Here is a 20,318-nt window from a genome sequence, read left to right as displayed (position 1 = left end):
GGGTAATAGAATATTCACTGTTTCTATCAAGACTGTTAGGCAGGTTGCAAAACTGCTAGCTTAGGGAGATACACAGGCTGATAATTTAAAAACAACCATAGGTAGAGGTGAAATTGATTCTTGCAGTACTTCTATTGGGACACACACACACACACACACACACACACACACACACACACACACACACACACACACACACACACACAACAACAACAACAACCAGGAAAACAAAGGTGTAGAGGATTGCATGGCCTGTTGGGTTGGTGGCCCTCATAGAAAAAGAAATTACATGAGATGTTTTAGCTTTATTAGGAGTGAAAAAAAAAACAAAAAAACAAGTGCACTCCTTGCTATAGTGATGCAAGGAGTATAGTAAACAAATCTGATGAATTTGAAGTATTTGTTAGTGTCATCAAATATGAACATTGTAGCGATATCAGAAACATTGTTCACACATGAACACAGAAACCATTCAGGTCTGGGGGATGTGGAATTTGAATATAGAGAGTAAGTTTACAGAAAAGGCAGGGAGGAAGGAGAGTTATGCTCTTGGTTAAGAAGCATGTAGATTCTAAGGCAGTGCACCTGTTTGACATAGGTGGAGAGTGTAAGGTTGAGTCAGTTTGGTGTGACAAAAGCACTGGAAAACAAAAATGAGGGTAGGAGTATGTTATAAACCAAATGACTGTGATGAATATAATGAAGAGCTATATAGAGAAATAGAGTAGGCCAGTAAATCATAATGCCTTATAATTGTGGAATGGACTTTAACTTTCCAGATATTGACTGGAACTTGTTGGGTGATTTCCAGGTACCTACTGATCACACAGTAGGAGAACTGTTTGGATTTATTGGATGACTGTTTTCTACACCAGCATGCCAGAGAGGCAATAAAAGAAAAGGTAAAAGAACCACTAGGTGGCAGTGATTACAGTGTATTAATGTGGGATTTACTTAAGGAACTACTGTCAAGGTTAAAAGGAAGGGATTTTGCTTTTGTAAAGGTGGCTACAATGGTCTTAGACAATTTTTAAAATCTTTTTACTGGGACCAAATGCTAATGTTACCAACTGCAAATATTAGAAACATTCAGGGAAGTAATTGTAGAACCTACCAAGCTTTTTCATGCCAACTAAGTGAAACTGTTCAAGGTTTAGAACTAAATGGATGACAGGTAAACTGATAAGACTAGGGGCAGAGAAGTAAAGTGCATGTGATGCATATAAATTATCAGGGAACACAGAAACATATAGCAAGTATAAAGTAGTCTACAATCAAGTCGCAGAGTAGATTAGGATCTAAGGCAGATTAATAAAGTCTTTGGTTAGAAATACGAAGAAAAGTAGCAAAGAGTTGGTTGCTTATGAAAGGAATGATCCATGTAATGTTAATATTAATTGAGAGGAAAGTGGAAGAGAAATTGTTGAAGCTAAAAGTGAAAAGGTATCTGGAGCTGAAAGGATTTCTCTGATTACATTAAAAGAAGCAGCAAAAAAGGTAAGTATACCTTTAGCTATAATTATGAGAGCATCCTTGCAGGGAATGTTCCTATAGATTAGAGATGTGAATGTCTCCCCTTTCATAAAGGGGTGCATCAAAGAGAAAAGCATGTAATTGTAGACCTGTAAGCTTGGTTTCTGTTCTTGATAAAATAATGGAGTCGGTGATCAAAGAAAATAATGCAGATTGCTTTGGCAGGAATACAGTTATATGGAAACCACAGCATGGATTTGTTAAGGGTGATCGTGACTGGCTGATGTGATTAGTTACTGTTATACAGTAAAAAAAGCAACTGGATGTAAAAAATAATTTTATTATATAGTTAGATTCCAGTAAAGCATTTGATATGTTCCACATGAAAGAATGCAATACAAATTGGGGTAGTGTGGCATTAGGGCAGCTTACTGCTATGGATAAAGGAATGGTTAATGGGAGATGACAGAGTGTAGTTATAAATGGGCACTATTCTTGGACTAAAGTTACTAGTGGTGTTTTTCACTGTTCAGTGTTGAGCCTCTTACCGTATTCAGTAACAGTATTCAGTAACAGCTGAATACATATCAAGCATACAGTCTTAAGTTTGGAAAGGTAATTAATGAAAGTAGTACACCTTGATAGGAATCAAGGTGTACTACTGCAACAAGACCTGAAAATAGGACAGATGAGCTGAGAAGTGATAATTGAGGTTTAATAATGATAACTGCAAGTTACTGCCTAGGAAGCAATAATCCCAGAATATCTTGCCAAGTGGATGGTACCACACTCAAACTAGTAAAGAAAGAAAGAAAAGAACTTGGGGGGTGGTAGAATCTGACACAAAGTTCTCTAAATAATGTCGAGAGGCTGCTATAACAGCTCATGAGGTTCTGCAGTGATATATAGAAATTTTGCAAGCTGAGACAAGGAGGTAATTGTCCCTTTATATGAGTCAATACTTGTTGACATTAGACTTGAATTTCTGTAGATTATAATTTTCACAAACTGTATGAAGGAAGGTTGCTCTAGAAAACAGAAGTTGATGGAATAAATGAGGAAGAAGAAAAGTTGGTTCTGTGAGTAAAAGGATGATGACTGGTTGTGGCACATGTTTGGACTGGTTTGGGGAGGGGGGGGAGAGAGAGAGAGAGAGAGAGAGAGAGAGAGAGAGAGAGAGAGAGAATGAATGAATTATAGAAGCCAATTCAGAAGAATAGTTTAGGAACTGACTAGATATATATGCAAATTTCCAAGCAGAAAGTAAACACCAGGGAATAAGAGAGCTTAAAAAGGCAACCCCAGAACAAGAGGGAGTAAGCTCAGCAGTACACGTTTCGAGAACAAGTGGAGAAATAGATCAGGACCTGGAACTTTCTTGACTGTTCAAATTTCTTCTGGCATCCTTTTGATGGAAAATCACAGGAAACATTGAATGAATTTAATGGGAATGGTCGGAGGTGGTTTACCAACTGTCGTCAATACAGGAGTTAGAAGAAAAGTAGGATGCTAACATGTCAGCTTTATCTTTACCTGAGGTGACAATAAAACCATCAAGGTTTGAGAGAGGTGGGAATAAAGATGGGCAGAAGTTTCACCAATAGCTTTGGCAAGAGACTGGAATGTTTGACTACCATTTGGACAAAAAGAAAGTTTTCCTACTCTAAGCTTGTTCAAAGTTTAGTTTGGACTGATTAATAACTGTTTTACAATTGTTGAGAGCTTTTGTTTAGACAGAAAATGAACCAGAATTAATACAAGCCCATTGTGCTATGCAACGTTCTTATCTTGAACAGTCTTAGCACATTTATCGGAAAACCAAAGTTTTGATAAAGGACATGATTTTAAGGTGGAGTGTGGAATAATGGATTTCATCCTTACAAGAATTATTTTACTGACACCACGATCTGAGCAAATCTTGACATCATAAGATTAAAAACAATAATCCAACCAAAGAAAAGAAGAAAATAGATCTCGCAGATCAACCCGTTTTTCATTTATTTTAATGCCAAACACCATGAGATAGAGGTGCCATTGGAGAAGAGACCATCATCAAGTGATCTGAGGTGCATAGAGGACTGCTCATCTCAACTATGTACTTGAAAGGGTTGTTTGTGCAAAAAAGGTAAAGCGTGTTGGCTGTGTGGTTAGGATTGTCTGGTTTTTTAGTAGCTAAACGAACAATCTGTACAAGGTCATTAGTAAATGCAAAAGCCTTAGCATATTGACCAGCTGGGTATGTCGGACTACACTAGCTAATGTCGAAGTCTTAGAAAACCAAAACCAGAGAGGAAGTCAAGGAGTACCAAGTGAGTAATAGATTTGGTAGAACAGTGGAGGCAACAGATAAATTTGACTGAATGGGTTAGAGAGATTTTAAACCAGAGAAAATAAAAAAAGAGTTCCCAAAATACTAAGTCCCTGACAGGAAATATCTGAGCAAACATATGCAGAAGTATCACCTTTGAAGCGAAAGGAAATGTAAAGCGATTAATTATGACAACTGAGATGAGCAGTGGTTGAATCAACTGATAATTGCAATACTGTCAGAAAAAGTACATGGGACTTGGCAAACTATAAGTAGAAATAGACATCATTGAGATCGTTATGAAACCGCATATTTGTGAAATGAATGAGGAAGTATTTGGGAGGTTTAGATCGTTTGACAGATTGCTCTGTTAGTTTAACTATTCATAATGTATTCAGTAGTAAGAGAATGTGGGGGGGGGGATATGTCGTATTAAGTTATGAAATTTTTGGATATGGCATACATACATACATACGGCAAGAATATACCCAACTCCACATTAACGTGGCTTCGGTAATGCCCTTCTGCATATACACTACTTGGAATCCCTCCAGTCACTATCTGGCAGAGTAGAGTGAGTGAGATTATACACTAGCTGATCTGGAAGCCTCCTTGAGAGTTGCCAATAAGTTCATTCAGCGGGCTATTTAGCAGCTGGCCTGTGAACACTGTTTTAGAATTGTACCCTCAAAGGAATATTGGATATCGACATGATATCCATGTAAGGAGTATTGGATCTCGACATGATATCCATCATAACCTCAAAAGACATCAATCATACTGCATGATGAAACAGATGGGGGTGTTGTCAGAGCTTTTCTGTAGACTAAACATGGGTTCCACCACTTGAAGCCCCCAATAATCAAATTAGTGGTATTGCATTGGCTGATAAGAGTCAATCTACCACCTACTATTGCCTTGTAGAGGGCAGCATTTCTGCCCTCTACAAGGCAAATGCTGCCCTCCACATGGAGGGCAGCATTTCTCCATGTGGTATGGATGCCTTGCTTACATTGGTTTGCACTTGGGTGGTCACCTACAGTATAGTAGGTCTGTATCTCAGGACCTACAAGCCGGGGGTTTATACAAATGGTTACTAAGAGCCCTACCATCGTGAAGGTGGAAGCAGAGGATGTGGAGGTCACTGAATGACCGTACTTCACTGAAATTTGGTCCACTTGACTCAAGTGTCACCCAAATATCAGTTCCATTAGCATTTTAGACTTTCAAGGCAAGCCTAGCTTGTCATACTTGAGAGAATGTGTGACAGCCTTGAGTACATCATGGATGGGTTAGGCTGCATTTTGAGCACTGCCTACAGGAATGGAAGCCTCAGCTTAAGAATATGGATCTTTTGGAACAGGCACAAGAGCAACAAGATTAGTCAGGACAGGAATGGGTACCCTTACAAATGAAGACCTTAGCTCTGCAAATTGCTGAGTCTGGAAGCTAGGCACCTGCAAGGAGACCTGACTGACTGAAGTGTTTAAGGCCTTAAAGGGATTGAGTAAATTAAATGCAAATGACACCCTAACTCTCTTGCTCAGATGATAAACATTAGAGGTCGTAAATTGAAAAAGAATAGTTGTAGTATATATGTGCAAAAATTTGCTTTCATGTAGAGAGATGATTGTTGAACAAATATTCATCTTGTGTTGTGCAGGTAGTCAGTTTGGATTAATGTCTTGAAGAATTAATGAAATTATTAATTTTTTTTGGGTAATGCTGCATAAGCTTGCTTCCTTGCATTATTTGCTAGTACTGTACTAATAACAAAACCGAAACTGAAATTTGCAAAAATCTGGAACATCCTACATTCCCGAGAAAGCCAGCTTTGAATTCTGTTAGTTGTATACATGCATATACAGTGGCGAACAAAAATTATGTCACTGCAAATTTTCTCTCAAAATCATTAAAATTGAAAATTTATGGTGATGGAATTTGTGGCAACCACTGTGTGTCTATGTATTAGATAGCATTAGGCACTTTAATTTTTAAGTTTCTTTCAAATATCCTATGCCACTAAGTTCTTTAAATTTCAAAATTAATGTATACAGATGAGCATTAGTTTTTTGTTTTAGCATTACCATTAGTTTTTTAGCTGATGCTGTAGCTTGCTTTCTTGCATATGATGCAAAAAAGCAAGCTTATACAGCATCACCAAAAAAAAAATAAAAAATAATTCCCATTTCACCCATCTATTTGCTCCAAACGTTTGTCCAGTTCTTCCTTGAATTTATTTAAGCTGTCAACTTCCAAAAACGAGAGGTGGAAGTTTATTCCAGCAATTAACTACCTGCTGGCTAAAAGCAAATTTTCACACATCAATTCTACAACTGTCTCTCCCCAATTTGAATTTATGTCCCCTTGTGTAATCTGAGCAAGAGGAAAATCCCATCAGCATTGAGCTTGCTCAAACTATTTAAGGCCTTATACAATACACTTCAATCAGATCACCTTGGAGGTGCCTGGTCTCCATACGCTGCACAACTTAAGTCTCTCTTGGTACGAGCAACCCTTTCTTCCCCTCACCAATCTCGTTGCCCTTCTCTGTACTCATTCCAGCAGCTCTACATCTTCCTAAAATGAGGTCTCCAGACCTGTATGCAATACTCAAGGTGTGGCCCAACCATGGCCTTATACAAAGTAATAATCACCTCTGTATCCAAGAAAGGCACCTGGGGTGGATGCGATCTATCCAGTTATATTAAAGCAGGCAGCAAAGAAAGTAAGCACATCCCTAGTCATAATTATGAGAGCATCCTTGGGGTCAGGGGAAGTCCCCACAGATTGGAAATATGAAAATGTATCCCCAATTCACAATGGGGGGGACTTAAGGGTGACAAGTAATTATAGACCAGTTAGTTTAACTTTTTATCCAGGGAAAATAATGGAGTCACTGGTTAAAGATGCATTGCAGGGTCATCTAGACAAGACTACAGCCGACCGGGCTGGCCGGGTGGGTAAAGTGCCTGCCTGGCAACCCAAAGGTCGCGGGTTCAAATCCCGCCTTGGGCTTGGATCAGAGTACTGCAAAAACCTTGTGAGGTGCATTATGGCCACAGAAGCCGATGCACCAACAACTACCAAAAAAAAAAAAAAAATAGACAAGACTACAGTAATAAATCAGATACAGCATGGGTTTGTTAAGGGAAAGTCTTGTCTGACAGATTTGATTGGATACTATGATGTGGTTACAAAGGAACTGGAAGCAAAAAATAATTTTGATATCATATACTTGGATTCCAGGAAGTTTTTGACACAGTTGCGCATGGAAGACTATTGTACAAATTGGAGCAGTATGGTATTAGGGGTAAGTTGCTACAATGGATAATATGGTGGTTGAGTTAGAGAAGACAGTGGGTAAATCAGTGGACGTTGCTCTTTGTGGACTAATGTTATTAGTGGAGTCCCTCAGGGTTTGGTGTTGGGCCCACTGTTGTTTTGTATATTTATCACTGATATTGATGAAGGTATATTAGGCTTAATATCAGTTTGCAGATGATACAAAGTTTGGCAGGGTTGTTATGAAGTAATGGCTGTGTGCTGCTGCAGCAGGATCTAGAAAATTTGGGCAGGTGGGCTGAGAAGTGGCAACGGAAGTTTAACATTGATAAATGCAAAGTACTGCATATGGGTAGAAGTAATCCCAGAGAAACAAACCAACTGTGTGGTACTACAGTCAGGGTGGTAGAAAATGAAAAAGATATGGGAGTAATTGTTCAGTCAGATATGAAGTTTTCTGAGAAATGCAGACAGGCTGCCAGAGCAGGCCATGGGGTATTGTCAATGATATACAGGAATTTTGCTACTAGGGAAAAGTAAGTGATTATCCCTTTGTATAAGGCAATGGTCAGGCCACGCCTTTAATACTGCGTACAGGTCCGGAGGCCTCATTTTAGAAAGGATATTGAGTTGCTTGAGCGTGTACAGAGAAGGGCAAGATTGGTGAGGGGAACAACGGGGTCCTCTTACGAAGAAAGGCTTAAGTTCTGCAAATTGCAGCGGCTGGAGACTAGGCACCTGGAAGGTGATCTATTTGAGTTGTATAAGGCCTTTAATGGGTTGAGCACGCTGAATTCTGATGGGATTCTTCTGCTTTCTTAGATTACAAACCTGGAGCATAAATTCAAATTGAGGAAAAACGGTTGTAGAATAGATGTGTGGAAATTTGGCTTTAACCATTGTGTAGTTAATTGCTGGAACAAACTTCCATCTGTCACTGTGGAAGCTGATAGATAGCTTAAATAAATTCAAGGAGGTACTGGACAGACGTTTAGAGGGAATGGATGTGTGAAATTGTTGTTTTTTTTTTTTTTTCCTTTTGGCTGATGCTACATAAGCTCATACGCTTGCTTTCTTGCATCACATGCCTCCATTACTACTACTACTATTATATATTTCTTCTTATATATTATGTGTGAAAATAAACAGACACATTGAGTGATCACTTAATTATGACCACCTACCTAATACCGTGTTGGGCCACCGTTTGCATGTATAATAGCCAGCTGCTATTTGCCTAGGCATTGACATCTACTAGATGTCTGAAGAAGGCTTTAGTAATGTGCCATGCTGTCTGCACAGTCAGAATAGATGACAGATGTCTGTCCACATGCCTCACTTCCTGTTCCAAAACATCCCACATGTGTTCAATTGGATTGAGGTCTGCTGAATTTGGAGGCCAATCAAGATGAGTGATATCTTTACTCTGTTCCTCAAATCACTTGTGTACAGTGCAGAACTGATGAGACTGTGCTAGTGTTTCTTTTCTGAGAGGGAAAAAAAAAAAAAAAGCAAAATGGCAGGGTGCATGTGGTTTCCTAAGAGATTCTGGTAGACTCTCCCTACCAGGGAGAGTTTACCTTCATGCTTGTCTCATACTGTGAGATAAGCATGAAGAATGCTAAAAACGTGAAAATGGTGGGAAACAGTACTGGGGAATTCCCTGAGTCCACTTTCTTATTTACAGGGCCAAAAAGGCGCCTCCGTAGCCAGGTGGGCAGGAGCATCAGTGCGTAGCACATGCTTCTTGATTAGACCGGGGTTCGAGCCCGTGACCACCAAATACTGAGGATGCGGAAAGGTCAGGGAATGACCACTGCATATCCCTGGAGCAATATGATGAAATCGCTCCCCTTGTTCATCACTGGCATCTCTTAGATTTTCGGGAGAAAATTGAGATGAGAATGAAGAAAATGAATTTTCAACAACATTTGGCAGCCCATGTTTTTGTAGCACCGAGCCTTAGTTGCTAATGCTCCTTTCCCTGTAGTTTGCTGTGGTTCTCGCATTGGCTTTCTTTACCTTCACCACAGATTCTTTGGGTCCTTATGCATGTAGAATCACTGTTGATAACCAGATCAAGAGTGTTTGTTCCTCTTGTTACTTCTCTAATATTTTGCTGTAGAAAACAGTCATTTAAGAAATCTACAAAAGTCTTACTAGGGTGTGAGTGACAAAACCACAAATTCCAGTCAACATTTGGAAAGTTAAAATACCTCATTATAAGTCATTATGATTTAATGGCCCACTGAGGTGCCTCTGTAGCCAGGTGGGAAGGAGCAGCAGTGCGTAGCACATGCTTCTTGATTAGACTGGGGTTCGAGCCCGTCACCACCAAATACGGAGGATGCGGAAAGGTCAGGGAATGACCACCGCATATCCCGGAGCAATATGGCCTTAGTTGCTAATGCTCCTAAAAACCAAATAACGTAACAATGACCCACTGTTTCTCTGTATAGCTGTTTGGTATACTCATCAGCACACTCATGCTCGCAATTTTGTTTTCCTAGTCTTATATAACACCAAAGTGATTCTCAACATTGCAGTTGTCACTCATGTTGACTGGATGCACTGCCCTAGATTTAATATGCTTTTTAATGAAGAGCATAACTCCTCCACTTCTCCTGTCCTTTCTGTATACATTGTACTCCCCATATTCAAATTCAGCACGCTTATGTCTGAATGACACCATGTCTCTGCTCCAAAGAAGGGGAATTTAATTGGTTTTGAGTGCCACGGGTTGTCCCCGTGTGGATTGTCTTAGATGTGGATTACAGAGCCTGTTGACTAGAAATTTTAGTGACAAGCTGATCAAGGCTCCTTCCTTAATGTAAGAGCAAAATGAATGAGGTATACTTTCACTTGGTAAACTAGAACAGGGCCCCACAAATGTAAAATTTTGGATAGCAACAGGAGATTGGATCTTGTGAAATTCACCTTTTGGCACGAGTTGATTGTTGAAATAAGTTGCCCCAAAGTTAGAGAATCTGACAAAATTCAAGGTGGAGTTGAATAGTTACTTTTTTTATTGATGGGAAAATCCAGTTTTTTTTTTTTTTTTTTGTCTGATTCAGAATAAGTTTAATTTGTTCTTTCATTGCCCTTGTAAATCAGCCTGTCCAGCCCTTTGATGTTTTTGAATTACATAAATTAAGTGCCCACAGTAGCTATTTATGTGTTGTATTATTAATTTTTCTGAATTTGTTTATAAATTTAATTTCTTTTTTTTTTTTTATTTACCCGAATTCATTGGGAATTCAGGAAAATTGGAACCAACAATCAGCAAAGGATACCTGTAGCTGTTTTTAGTATATGTTGATGAACATATTTGGGATCAAAAGTTTTTAGAAAACTATTACAGAGTAGTAGTAGAAAGTATACAAGCTTGTGCATGTATATCATTTTGGTTTCATAAGAAATCGACCTCTGTGAGATTGTAGCAGTCTCTTCACTTGGAGATGTTGGGGTTCAATTCTTTTAAAAAACTTGAGGAATTCCTCAAGATCTCTTCAGTGGGAACTATAGTTAGATGATCTGATGGATGGAGTATGGTTTTTCATCCTGCACGAATTGTAAATCAGCTCACAAACACACTTGTAAAGACATAGTATGCGGTAAACTATATACACCAGACAAAGTTTCGAGTGTAACTGAAAGAAGCAGGTAAGATAGATAATTGCCCAATTAGTTTTCTGCATAACCTCCTTGTTAATATATTTCTGCATACCTTTAATCCTTTTCTAAAATCAGTTTTGTCCAAATCTTTCAAAAAATCATTCACAGAGAGTAATAGTGATCAGCAAAAATATGTCTCGGTTTCAAACTGGGGAAAAGGTGTAGGCATGTTGCTGAACAAGGTGGTTAAACGTTATTCACATAAAATTTAGGGACTGTAACCCTTGGCTTTTTTTTTCGCTCCTCCTAAATTTTTTCAGTCTTGGTATTACTATTGAATCTGAAGCAATATTTGCACTTATATTATTCCTATCATGTTCTCCATGGTACTCTGTTATAGCACTAAAGTCTTTTCTACACTTCTTATAATAATTAAGTTTTGCATTTGTATATCTAAAATATGTTTTTCATTTTTAAAAGAATTCTTTATTTTGCAGATCAGCAGAATAGAATACATCCATAGCAAGAATTTTATTCATCGTGACATTAAACCTGACAACTTCTTAATGGGACTGGGGAAAAAAGGAAATTTAGTGTATATAATAGATTTTGGACTGGCTAAAAAGTACAGGGACTCACGTACACATCAGCATATTCCTTACAGAGAAAACAAAAATCTTACTGGAACTGCTCGTTATGCTAGTATAAATACTCATTTAGGAATAGGTAAGCCTTTTGTATTTCTTTGATATATATTTCTAATCTTGGATGAAAATTGCATTATCTTTGTTATTTCATAAGAATATGTATATTTTAACATGTTGGGTTACAGTTTAATAGGTAGTACAAGGGATTGTGCTTCTTTAGTAAATTCATCGTTGTGGTAGGAAGCTGATTTCATTTATAGAAAAGAATATATATTTCTAGCCATAGTTACTCATAAAGTGAACTTTGCTTTTTATTATTGCAAACTGCCAACTGTTGTGAACCACCGGCAGTGCTATTCAGACTTGTGTTGTCCTTGTGAACTACTGTCAGCTATCTGTGTGCAGTGAAAATTGCCAGTTGCATTGCACACAGCTAATATCTGAGGTTGATATCTGAACCACCAATTACAGAATGCTGTGTGTGTGGGGGAATCTGCAAATCTGAAAACTCAATTCTTCTCCCACTGAACCATCCCTTTATACCTAATAGTAACTTGCCTATTATGCCACATTTTTTCCAATTTGTACAGCAGTCTATTATGTGCAATTGTATCAAATGTCTTCCTGAAATCCAAGTATATGATAACAAAATTACTTTTTATATCCATTTTCTTTGTTACTGCATCACAGTATCCAATGACATTGGTCAGACAAGATTGTATCTTAACAAATCCATGCTCTGTGTTTGGGACTGCAGTATAATTGCATTCTGTCTGGGTCACCCTGCATTACTTCCTTAACCAGTGCTCCATTACTTTCCCCTGGAACAGATGTTAAGCTAACAGGTCTGTAATTACTAATGTCAATTTTAGATCTCCCTTAATGAATTCGGGAACATTTGCAAATATCCAGTCCTTAAGGACTGGAGATATGAGAATTATATGAGAGCATTTATATGAGACCATAAATATGAGAGGATTCCTGAATCCAGGAATGCTCTCATATTTATGGCTAAGGGTTTGCTTACTTCCTTAGCTGCCTCCTTTAATATAACTGGATAGATATCATCCACCCCAAGGTGCCTTTTTTATGTTTAGCTTCAACAATTTCTCCTCTACTTTACTTTCAGTTATCACAGTATTTCTCAGCTTCCCATTAAGAGTTCGATAATCTTCTAGCATCCTCTTTCCTAAAGAAGTCCTCCCGTGACCGTAGATGCAAATACCTATTCAGTTTTTCAGAAACCTGAGCAGGGTTATCAACAAGTAAACCATTGAAGTCACTTGGCCCAATGTGATCAACCCCTTCCTTGTATTATTTAAAAGTCTTTGTTGCATTCTTTGCCAGAAACTTCTCGTAATCTGCCTTAACTTGCATAACCTCCTCTGTGACATGATTACAGACTAATTTATATCTACCATAGGCTTCTAATGTATATAAATTATCAGGTGATAATTTATATTGCATCCCATGCATTTTTCTTCTTCACCACAAATCTCATCATTTCATCTGACATCCATTTAGGACTTAGTCTTGAACATATTTCTTAGTTGTATGAAGAGCCTAGTATCTACTATGATTATTTCCCTGAATGCTTATCTTTTAAAATTTGCTGTTGGAAACATCATCAGTTAGTCCCACTGCATAGAATTTAAAAACTCTGAGACCACTGTAATTACACTTATGAAAGCAAGCCTTTCCCTTTACTTTTGACAGTAGTTAGGTTCTTAAGTAAATTCTGCAGTGCACTGTGATTACTGCCGCCCAGTTGGTCTCTTACTTGTGGATATGTAATATGTGAAGAATTCTGCTGATAACTGGATGAAGAATACTGCTTTCTCTTGTTGTTTCTCTAACATTCTGCTGTAGAAACAGTCATCCACAAAAGTCTTGCTAGTGTGTGACTGACCAACTACAAGTTCCAGTCAGCATCTGGAAATTTAAAATCCCCCATTAAGAGACAATTTTGTGGAAGTAATTTTTAGCATTAGTAGAGGCATATGATGCAAGAAAGCAAGCTTATGCAGCATCAGCCAAAAAAAAAAAAAAAAAAAAAACTCTCCCATTTCACCCCTCCTTTTGTTCGAAATACCTGTCCAGCTCAGCCTTAAATTTATTTAGGCTATCAACTTCCACAATACAGGATGAAAGTCTGTTCCACCAACCAAATACCCGCTGGCTAAAGGCAAACTTTCGCACATCTATCCTACATCTGTCTTTCCTCAATTTGAATTTATGACATCTCAGGTGATTATTCTGAGCAAGAGGAAGGATCCCATCAGCATTGAGCATGCTCAAGCCATTCAAGGCTTCACACCTCAATCAGATCACCTTGCAGGTGCCTAGTTCCAGACACTAATTTGGAAAACTTAAGCCTTTCTTCGTAAGAGCAACCCTTTGTTCCATTCACTAATCTTGTTGCCCTTCTCTGTACTCGTTCCAATAGCTCTACATCCTTCTTAAAATGAGGCCTCCAGACCTGTATACAGTACTCAAGGTGTGGCCTGACCATTGCCTTATACAAGGGGATAATCACCTCCTTATCCTTGCTAGAAAAATTCCTGTATATCATTGACAAGACACCATGAGCTACTCTTGCAGACCGTCTGCACTGCTCAGAAAACTTCATATCTGTCTGCACAAATACCCCCAGGTCCTTATCGTTCTCTACCACTGTCAGTGTAGTACCACAGAGTTGATACGTTATTCTGGGGTTACTGCTTCCCATATGTAGTACTTTACATTTGCCAATGTAAAAACATCTTCATTTGCCACCTCTCAGCCCATCTGCTCAACTTTTTTAGATCTTGTTGCAGCAGCGTACTGTCATTAGTGTACTTAATCCTGCCAACCTTCGTATCTTCTGCAAACTTGGGACACTAAGCTTGATATACCATCATCAATATCATTTATAAATACAGAAAACAACAGTAGACCCAACACTGCGGGACTCCACTAATAACATTAGTCCACAGTGAGCAGTGTCCATTGATTACCACTCTCTGATTCTCCCACTCAACTATCCCTTTGTCCATAGCAGCAATTTGCCTCCAATGCTACACTGCTTCAATTTGTTCAGCAGACTTCCGTGTGCAACAGTATCAAAAGCCTTTCTAAGATCCAAATATATCATATCAAAGTTATTCCCTGCATCCAGTTCCTTTGATGTGACCACATCATAGTATCCAATCAAATTGGTCAGGCAAGGCTTTCCCTTAACAAAACCATGCTGTGTCTGAGCTGTAATTGACGTCTAGATGATCCTGCAGTGCTTCTTTAACCAGTGCCTCCATTAATTTTTCTGGAATAGAAGTTAAACTAACAGGTCTATAATTACTTGTGTCGCCCTTTGATACTCCTTTTGCAGATTGAGGTCACATTTGCTCATCTCCAGTCCATGGGTAACTCCCATGAGTCCAAAGAAGCTCTCATAATTATGGCTAAGTGTTTGCTTACTTCCTTTAATATAACTGGATAGATCCCATCAATTGTTAATAGGAGAGACTGCTTCTACAGGGATGGGATACACTTAAATAGAAAGGGTGCAAGAATATTTGCTAATGCACTATCGAGACAGTGATAGGTGGGTTGGAAAGCTGCTAGATTAGGAGATTCGCAGACTAAAAGGTAAAACTAGCTGCAGGCAGAGGTGTAGGTGATTCTTGCACTACTTCTAATAGAATAAGCAGCGGCCTGGAGCGAGTGGTGTTGGGGGTTTTAGAGATTGATGGCAGTTATCGTGAAATAGGTGGGTATATGTGATGTGTTAGGGTAACTAATAATAAGAATATGTACATGTATACCAATGCTAGAAGTATATTAAATAAATTTGATGAATTTGAAGTGTTGGTCAAAACCTTGAAGGCAGATATTGTTGGGATAGCAGAGACGTGGTGTCACACAGATATAAGGAATGCAGAACTGGAATTTGTGGAGTACATTGTGTACAGAAAGGATAGGAAGATAGGAAGGGAGGAAGTGTTATGCTGTAAATTAAGAAAAACATAAAATCGAAAGAAGTGCATCCAGTAGATATATAGATGAACAGTACACTGTTGAGTCAGTCTGGTGTGACATAAGCACTGCGAAAGCAAAAATAAGAGTAGGAGTGTGTTATAGGCCTAATGACTCGAATGAGTACAACGAACAATTGTACAGAGAAATAGTGGGCTAGTGAATCAGAATGTCTTATAATTGGGAATTTTAACTTCCTAGATATTGACTGGAACTTGTGGGTTGGTCACTCGCACACTAGTAAGACATCTGTTGGATGATTGTTTTCTGCAGCAGCGTGTTCGAGAGGCAACCAGAGAGGGTAATACTCTTGATCTGGTCATCAGCAGTGATGACCAGATCACTGCTGATGTGGGATTTACTTAAAGATATAATTACCACCAGTGGTAAAGGCAGGGGTTTTTGTTTCCGTAAAGGTGACTATAGTGGTCTCAGACAGTTTTTAAATTCTGTACAGTGGGTCCAACTGATGATGTTACCAACAACAAATTCTAAGTGGGAAGCATTCAAGGAATTAATAGTGGAAGCTACTAACCGTTTCATACCTATTAAGAAATATTGTTCCAGGTTCTAGGGCTAAATGGTTGTCAAATGAACTAATGAGACTCGTGGCTGAGAAGAAAAATGGATGGGATGCATATAAATTATCAGGCGACACAGAAGCCTATGATATATATATATAAGCTAGTCTGTAATCAAGTCACAAAGGAGGTTAGGCAGGCGAAGGCAGATTATGAGAAATCTTTGGCAAAGGATGCTAAGAAAAACAGCAAAGATTTCTTTACCTATAAACTCGAAAAGGATGGGGACAAACCTGATTGGTCCACTTGATATCGATGGTTCGACTGTTGATGATCCTGCTCAGATAGCAAACAAACTGAATGAGTATTTTGCATCTACATTCACACATGAGGAGTTATTAAGGTTTGAAAATGCCACAAGGTGATCAAATTGTAACAGGGTGCTTAATGATTTTGTAATAACTGAGAACCAAGTGGAGGAGAAATTGTTGAAGTTAAACATAAGAAAGGCACCTGGGGTGGATGGGATCTGTCCAGTTATATTAAAGGAGGTGGCAAAGGAAGTAAGCAAACCCTTAGTCATAATTATGAGAGCATCCTAGGACTAAGGGGATGTCCCCACAGAATGGAGATGTGCAAATGTGTCCCCAGTTCACAAAGGGGAATCGAAGGGTGACACAAGTAATTACAGACCAGTTAGTTTAACTTCTGTTCCGGGTAAAATAATGGAGTCACTGGTTAAAGATGCATTGCAGGATCATCTAGACAAGACTGCAGCAGTAATTCAGACGCAGCATGGGTTTGTTAAGGGAAAGTCTTATCTGACAAATTGATTGGTTATTATGATGTGGTTACAAAGGAACTGGATGCAAAAAATAATTTTGATATCATATACGGTGGATTCCGGTTATTTGGGCCACCGGTTAATCGGGGCAGCTGTTTATTTTGGGCAAATATTAAAAAACAGAACCCAGTCGAGAAAATTGCCAGGGTTTACTTCGCTTAATTGGGTCAACATGCCATTTAATCGGGGCAGGATACCGCAGCACTGGAGATTACCCTACGATTGTCTCCGACCGTACCACGTTGTTCAGTCAGAATTCTGGAGATCACAACCATAAAACAATTAGCAGTCACCTGTTTATTGGGCTTTTCTGTTAGTGCAATCTATCATAAACGGATAGTAAACTCGATTCTTACTGAATTTGTGATAATACCGACAGCTGGAATTCTGTGGGTTATTATGGTGAAATGTGTTTACACGTCCAAGGAATCTTCTCTTCATTCCTATTTTTAAAGCTTCGTAAAATTGTTACTCCATTCTCACTTGTGTGTGTGTGTGCCGTGTTCTTTGTCATTGATTCCTTATCATTTTACTGTTTTAAATTTTAACCCACACCCACAAATGTCAGTGAAAAGAAATGCAACTAGTTAGTATGTACATATTACAGTACATATTAATTATTCTGATATCACGTATGTTCTTCCGATTGTCACGTATAATTTTATTTTTAAATTGGTAAGGTAATAAAGGGTAAATTTGTGCTTAATATATCTTTACTTTTATAGCCTGTGGATGATATTCCTCCTATTTTCGTTAATTAGAATCGCTGTTTAATAAAATTAAAATTCAATTCACAAACGTGATCACAATGACTGGCTACACATTGTATAGTGAACGGTACTTTACTATGATGACTCCATCGTAACGTTATTTGATTTGGAGTGAACCTATTGTAAAGTGGAGGTCCATTGTATTTTTAACTTTTTTTTACGTGGAACTTCAGATAATTGGGGCAGCCGCTTAATCGGGCCAAAATGTCCTAGTCCTGATGTGTCCCAAATAACTGGAATCGACTGTACTTGGATTTCAGGACAGCTTTTGACACTGTTGCGCAAGGAAGACTACTGTACAAATTGGAGCAGAATGGTATTAAGGGTAAGTTGCTACAATGGATAAAAGGATGGTTGAGTGGGAGAAGACAGAGGGTGGTAATCAGTGGGTGCTGCTCTTCGTGGAGTAATGTTATTAGTGGAATCCCACAGGGTTCGGTGTGGGTCCACTGTTGTTTCATTTATTTATAAATGATATTGATGAAGGTATATCAGGCTTAGTATCGAAGTTTGCAGATGAAACAAAGGTTGACAGGGTTGTTAATGACAGTAATGGCAGTGTGTTACTGCCAGAGGATCTAGAAAATTTGGGCAGATGACCTGAGAAGTGGCAACCGAAGTTTAACATTGACAAATGCAAAGCACTACATATGGGTAAAAGTAATCCCAGAGAAATGTACTAACTGTGTGGTACTACACTTAAGTGGTAGAAAATGAAAAAGACCTGGGAGAAATTGTACAGTCAGATATGAAGTTTTCTGAGCAATGCAGGCAGGCTGCCAGGCCAGGTCATGAGTTGTTGTCAATGATATACAGGAATTTTGCTAGCAGGGAAAAGGAGGTGATTGTGCCTCTGTATAAGGCAATGGCCAGGCCACGCCTTGAGTACTGCATGCAGGTCTGGAGGCCTCATTTTAGGAAGGATGTAGATTTGCTTGAGCCTGTACAGAGAAGGGCAACAAGATTGGTGACGGCAATGAAGGGATCCTCTTACCAGGAGAGGCTTAATTTCTGCAAATTGCAGCAGCTGGAGACTAGGCACCTGCGCAGTGATCTGATTGAGGTGTATAAGGCCCTGAATGAATGGGTTGAGCATGCTGAATTCTGATGGGATTCTTCCACTTGCTCAGATTACTAACCTGAGGGGCCATAATTTGAAATTGAGGAAGGAAAGATGTAGAATAGATGTGTGGAAATTTGCATTTAGCCAGCAGGTAGTTAATTGCTGGAACAAACTTCCATCTGTCGTTGTGGAAGTTGATAGGTTAAATAAATTTAAGGAGGAACTGGACAAACATTTAGAGGGATTGTTTTGTAAATTTTTTTTTTTTTTGCTGATGCTCCATAAGCTCATACACTTGCTTTCTTGCATCACATGCCACTACTATTACTACCACCCCTGGTGCCTTTTTTATGTTTATCTTCAACAACCACTAGGTGGTAGATGGCTTTCATCAACCGGTGAAATACCACCACTTTGCTTATTGGAGGCTTGAACTGGTGAAACCTATGTTTAGTCTCTAGAGCAAAGTTTCCGGCACCCCCCCCCCCCCCATACTTCTCCTTCAACCCATGCACCGTACTAAGTACTATAGGTTTTGATACCTTTCGTGTTTGGGGTTTTCATAAAAAAAAAAAAAAAAAAAAAAATTTCTCCTGCACTTTCCTCTCAGTTATTATAAAATCATCTAGCTCACTGCCAGAGTTTAACTCACCTCTAGCATTCCCCTCCCTGAATAACTCCTCATGTGTGAATGTCAATGCAAAATACTCATTTAGTTTGTTAGCCACCTGAGCAGGATCATCAACAGTTGAACCATCAATCAGTGGACCAATCTGATTCATCCCTTTCCTTCTAGAGCTTACATAGGTAAAGAACTCTTTGCTGCTTTTCTTTGCATCCTTTGCCAAAGAATTCTCACAATCTGCCTTTGCCTGACTAATCTTCTTTGTGACTTGGTTATAGACTAGCTTATATCTATCAGTCTTCCATGTCACCCATTAATTTATATGTATCCCATGCATTTTTCTTTTCTGCAATATTATCTCATTAATTCATCTGACATCCATTTAGGCCTAAACCTTGAACAATATTTCTTAGTTGGTATGTAAAGTTTAATAGCTTCCAAGATAAATTCTTTGAATGCTTCCCATTTTGAATTTGCTGATGGTTTTTTTTTTTTTTTTTTTTTATGAAAACCCCAAACACGAAAGGTATCAAAACCTATGGTACTTAGTACCGTGCATGGGTTGAAGGAGAAGTATGGGGGGGGGGATGCCGGAAACTTTGCTCTAGAGACTAAACATGGGTTTCACCACTTCAAGCCTCCAATAAGCAAAGTGGTGGTATTTCACCGGTTGATGAAAGTCATCTACCACCTACTTACCTCTTTGAGAAAATCCCACTTCAGCACACTGTGATCACTGCCACCTAGTGGTTCCTTTATCTGCAGGTTCTTAATGGATGATGAATCTCTACTGATAATCAGATGAAGAGTATTACTCCCTCTAGTTGCCTCCCGAACATGCTGATGGTTTACTGGCCCACTCAGTTTCTCAGTATAGTAGTTTGTTATACTCATCACAGTCATTAGGCTTGTAACACACTCATACTCTTATTTTTGTTTTCTCAATGCTCATGTCATACCAAATTGACTTAACATTGCACTGTCCATGCACATTGACTGGTTGCTCTGCCTTAGATTTAATTAACCCCCCCCCCCCCAAAACTTTATCTGTCCTTTGTGTATACATGGGCAACTGTGTCCTCATTTCGAGAGTTTAAAGGACATCCACTTCTTGTTGTATCATGAAAATCCTCATGTCTGTCTTTCATTTGCT

At 38.8% G+C, this 20,318-nt stretch overlaps 1 protein-coding gene across 4 annotated transcripts in view; it reads left to right on the top strand.

The window, feature by feature from the left end:
- The window catches only part of dco (discs overgrown casein kinase 1), a 238,541-nt gene that overhangs the window by 81,398 nt on the left and 136,825 nt on the right, over nt 1-20,318 (top strand). For all 4 annotated transcript variants that reach the window (XM_090387640.1, XM_090387641.1, XM_090387642.1 and 1 more), the window contains exon 4: nt 11,179-11,407. In XM_090387640.1, coding sequence (XP_090243766.1) covers nt 11,179-11,407 — 229 coding nt within the window. The remainder of the gene's footprint in view (nt 1-11,178; nt 11,408-20,318) is intronic.

Source organism: Mastigoproctus giganteus, chromosome 13, assembly GCF_048544385.1.
Source record: "Mastigoproctus giganteus isolate SK-2022 chromosome 13, ASM4854438v1, whole genome shotgun sequence".
Lineage (NCBI taxonomy): Eukaryota > Metazoa > Arthropoda > Arachnida > Uropygi > Thelyphonidae > Mastigoproctus > Mastigoproctus giganteus.
This window is presented reverse-complemented; position numbering and strand designations above follow the sequence as displayed.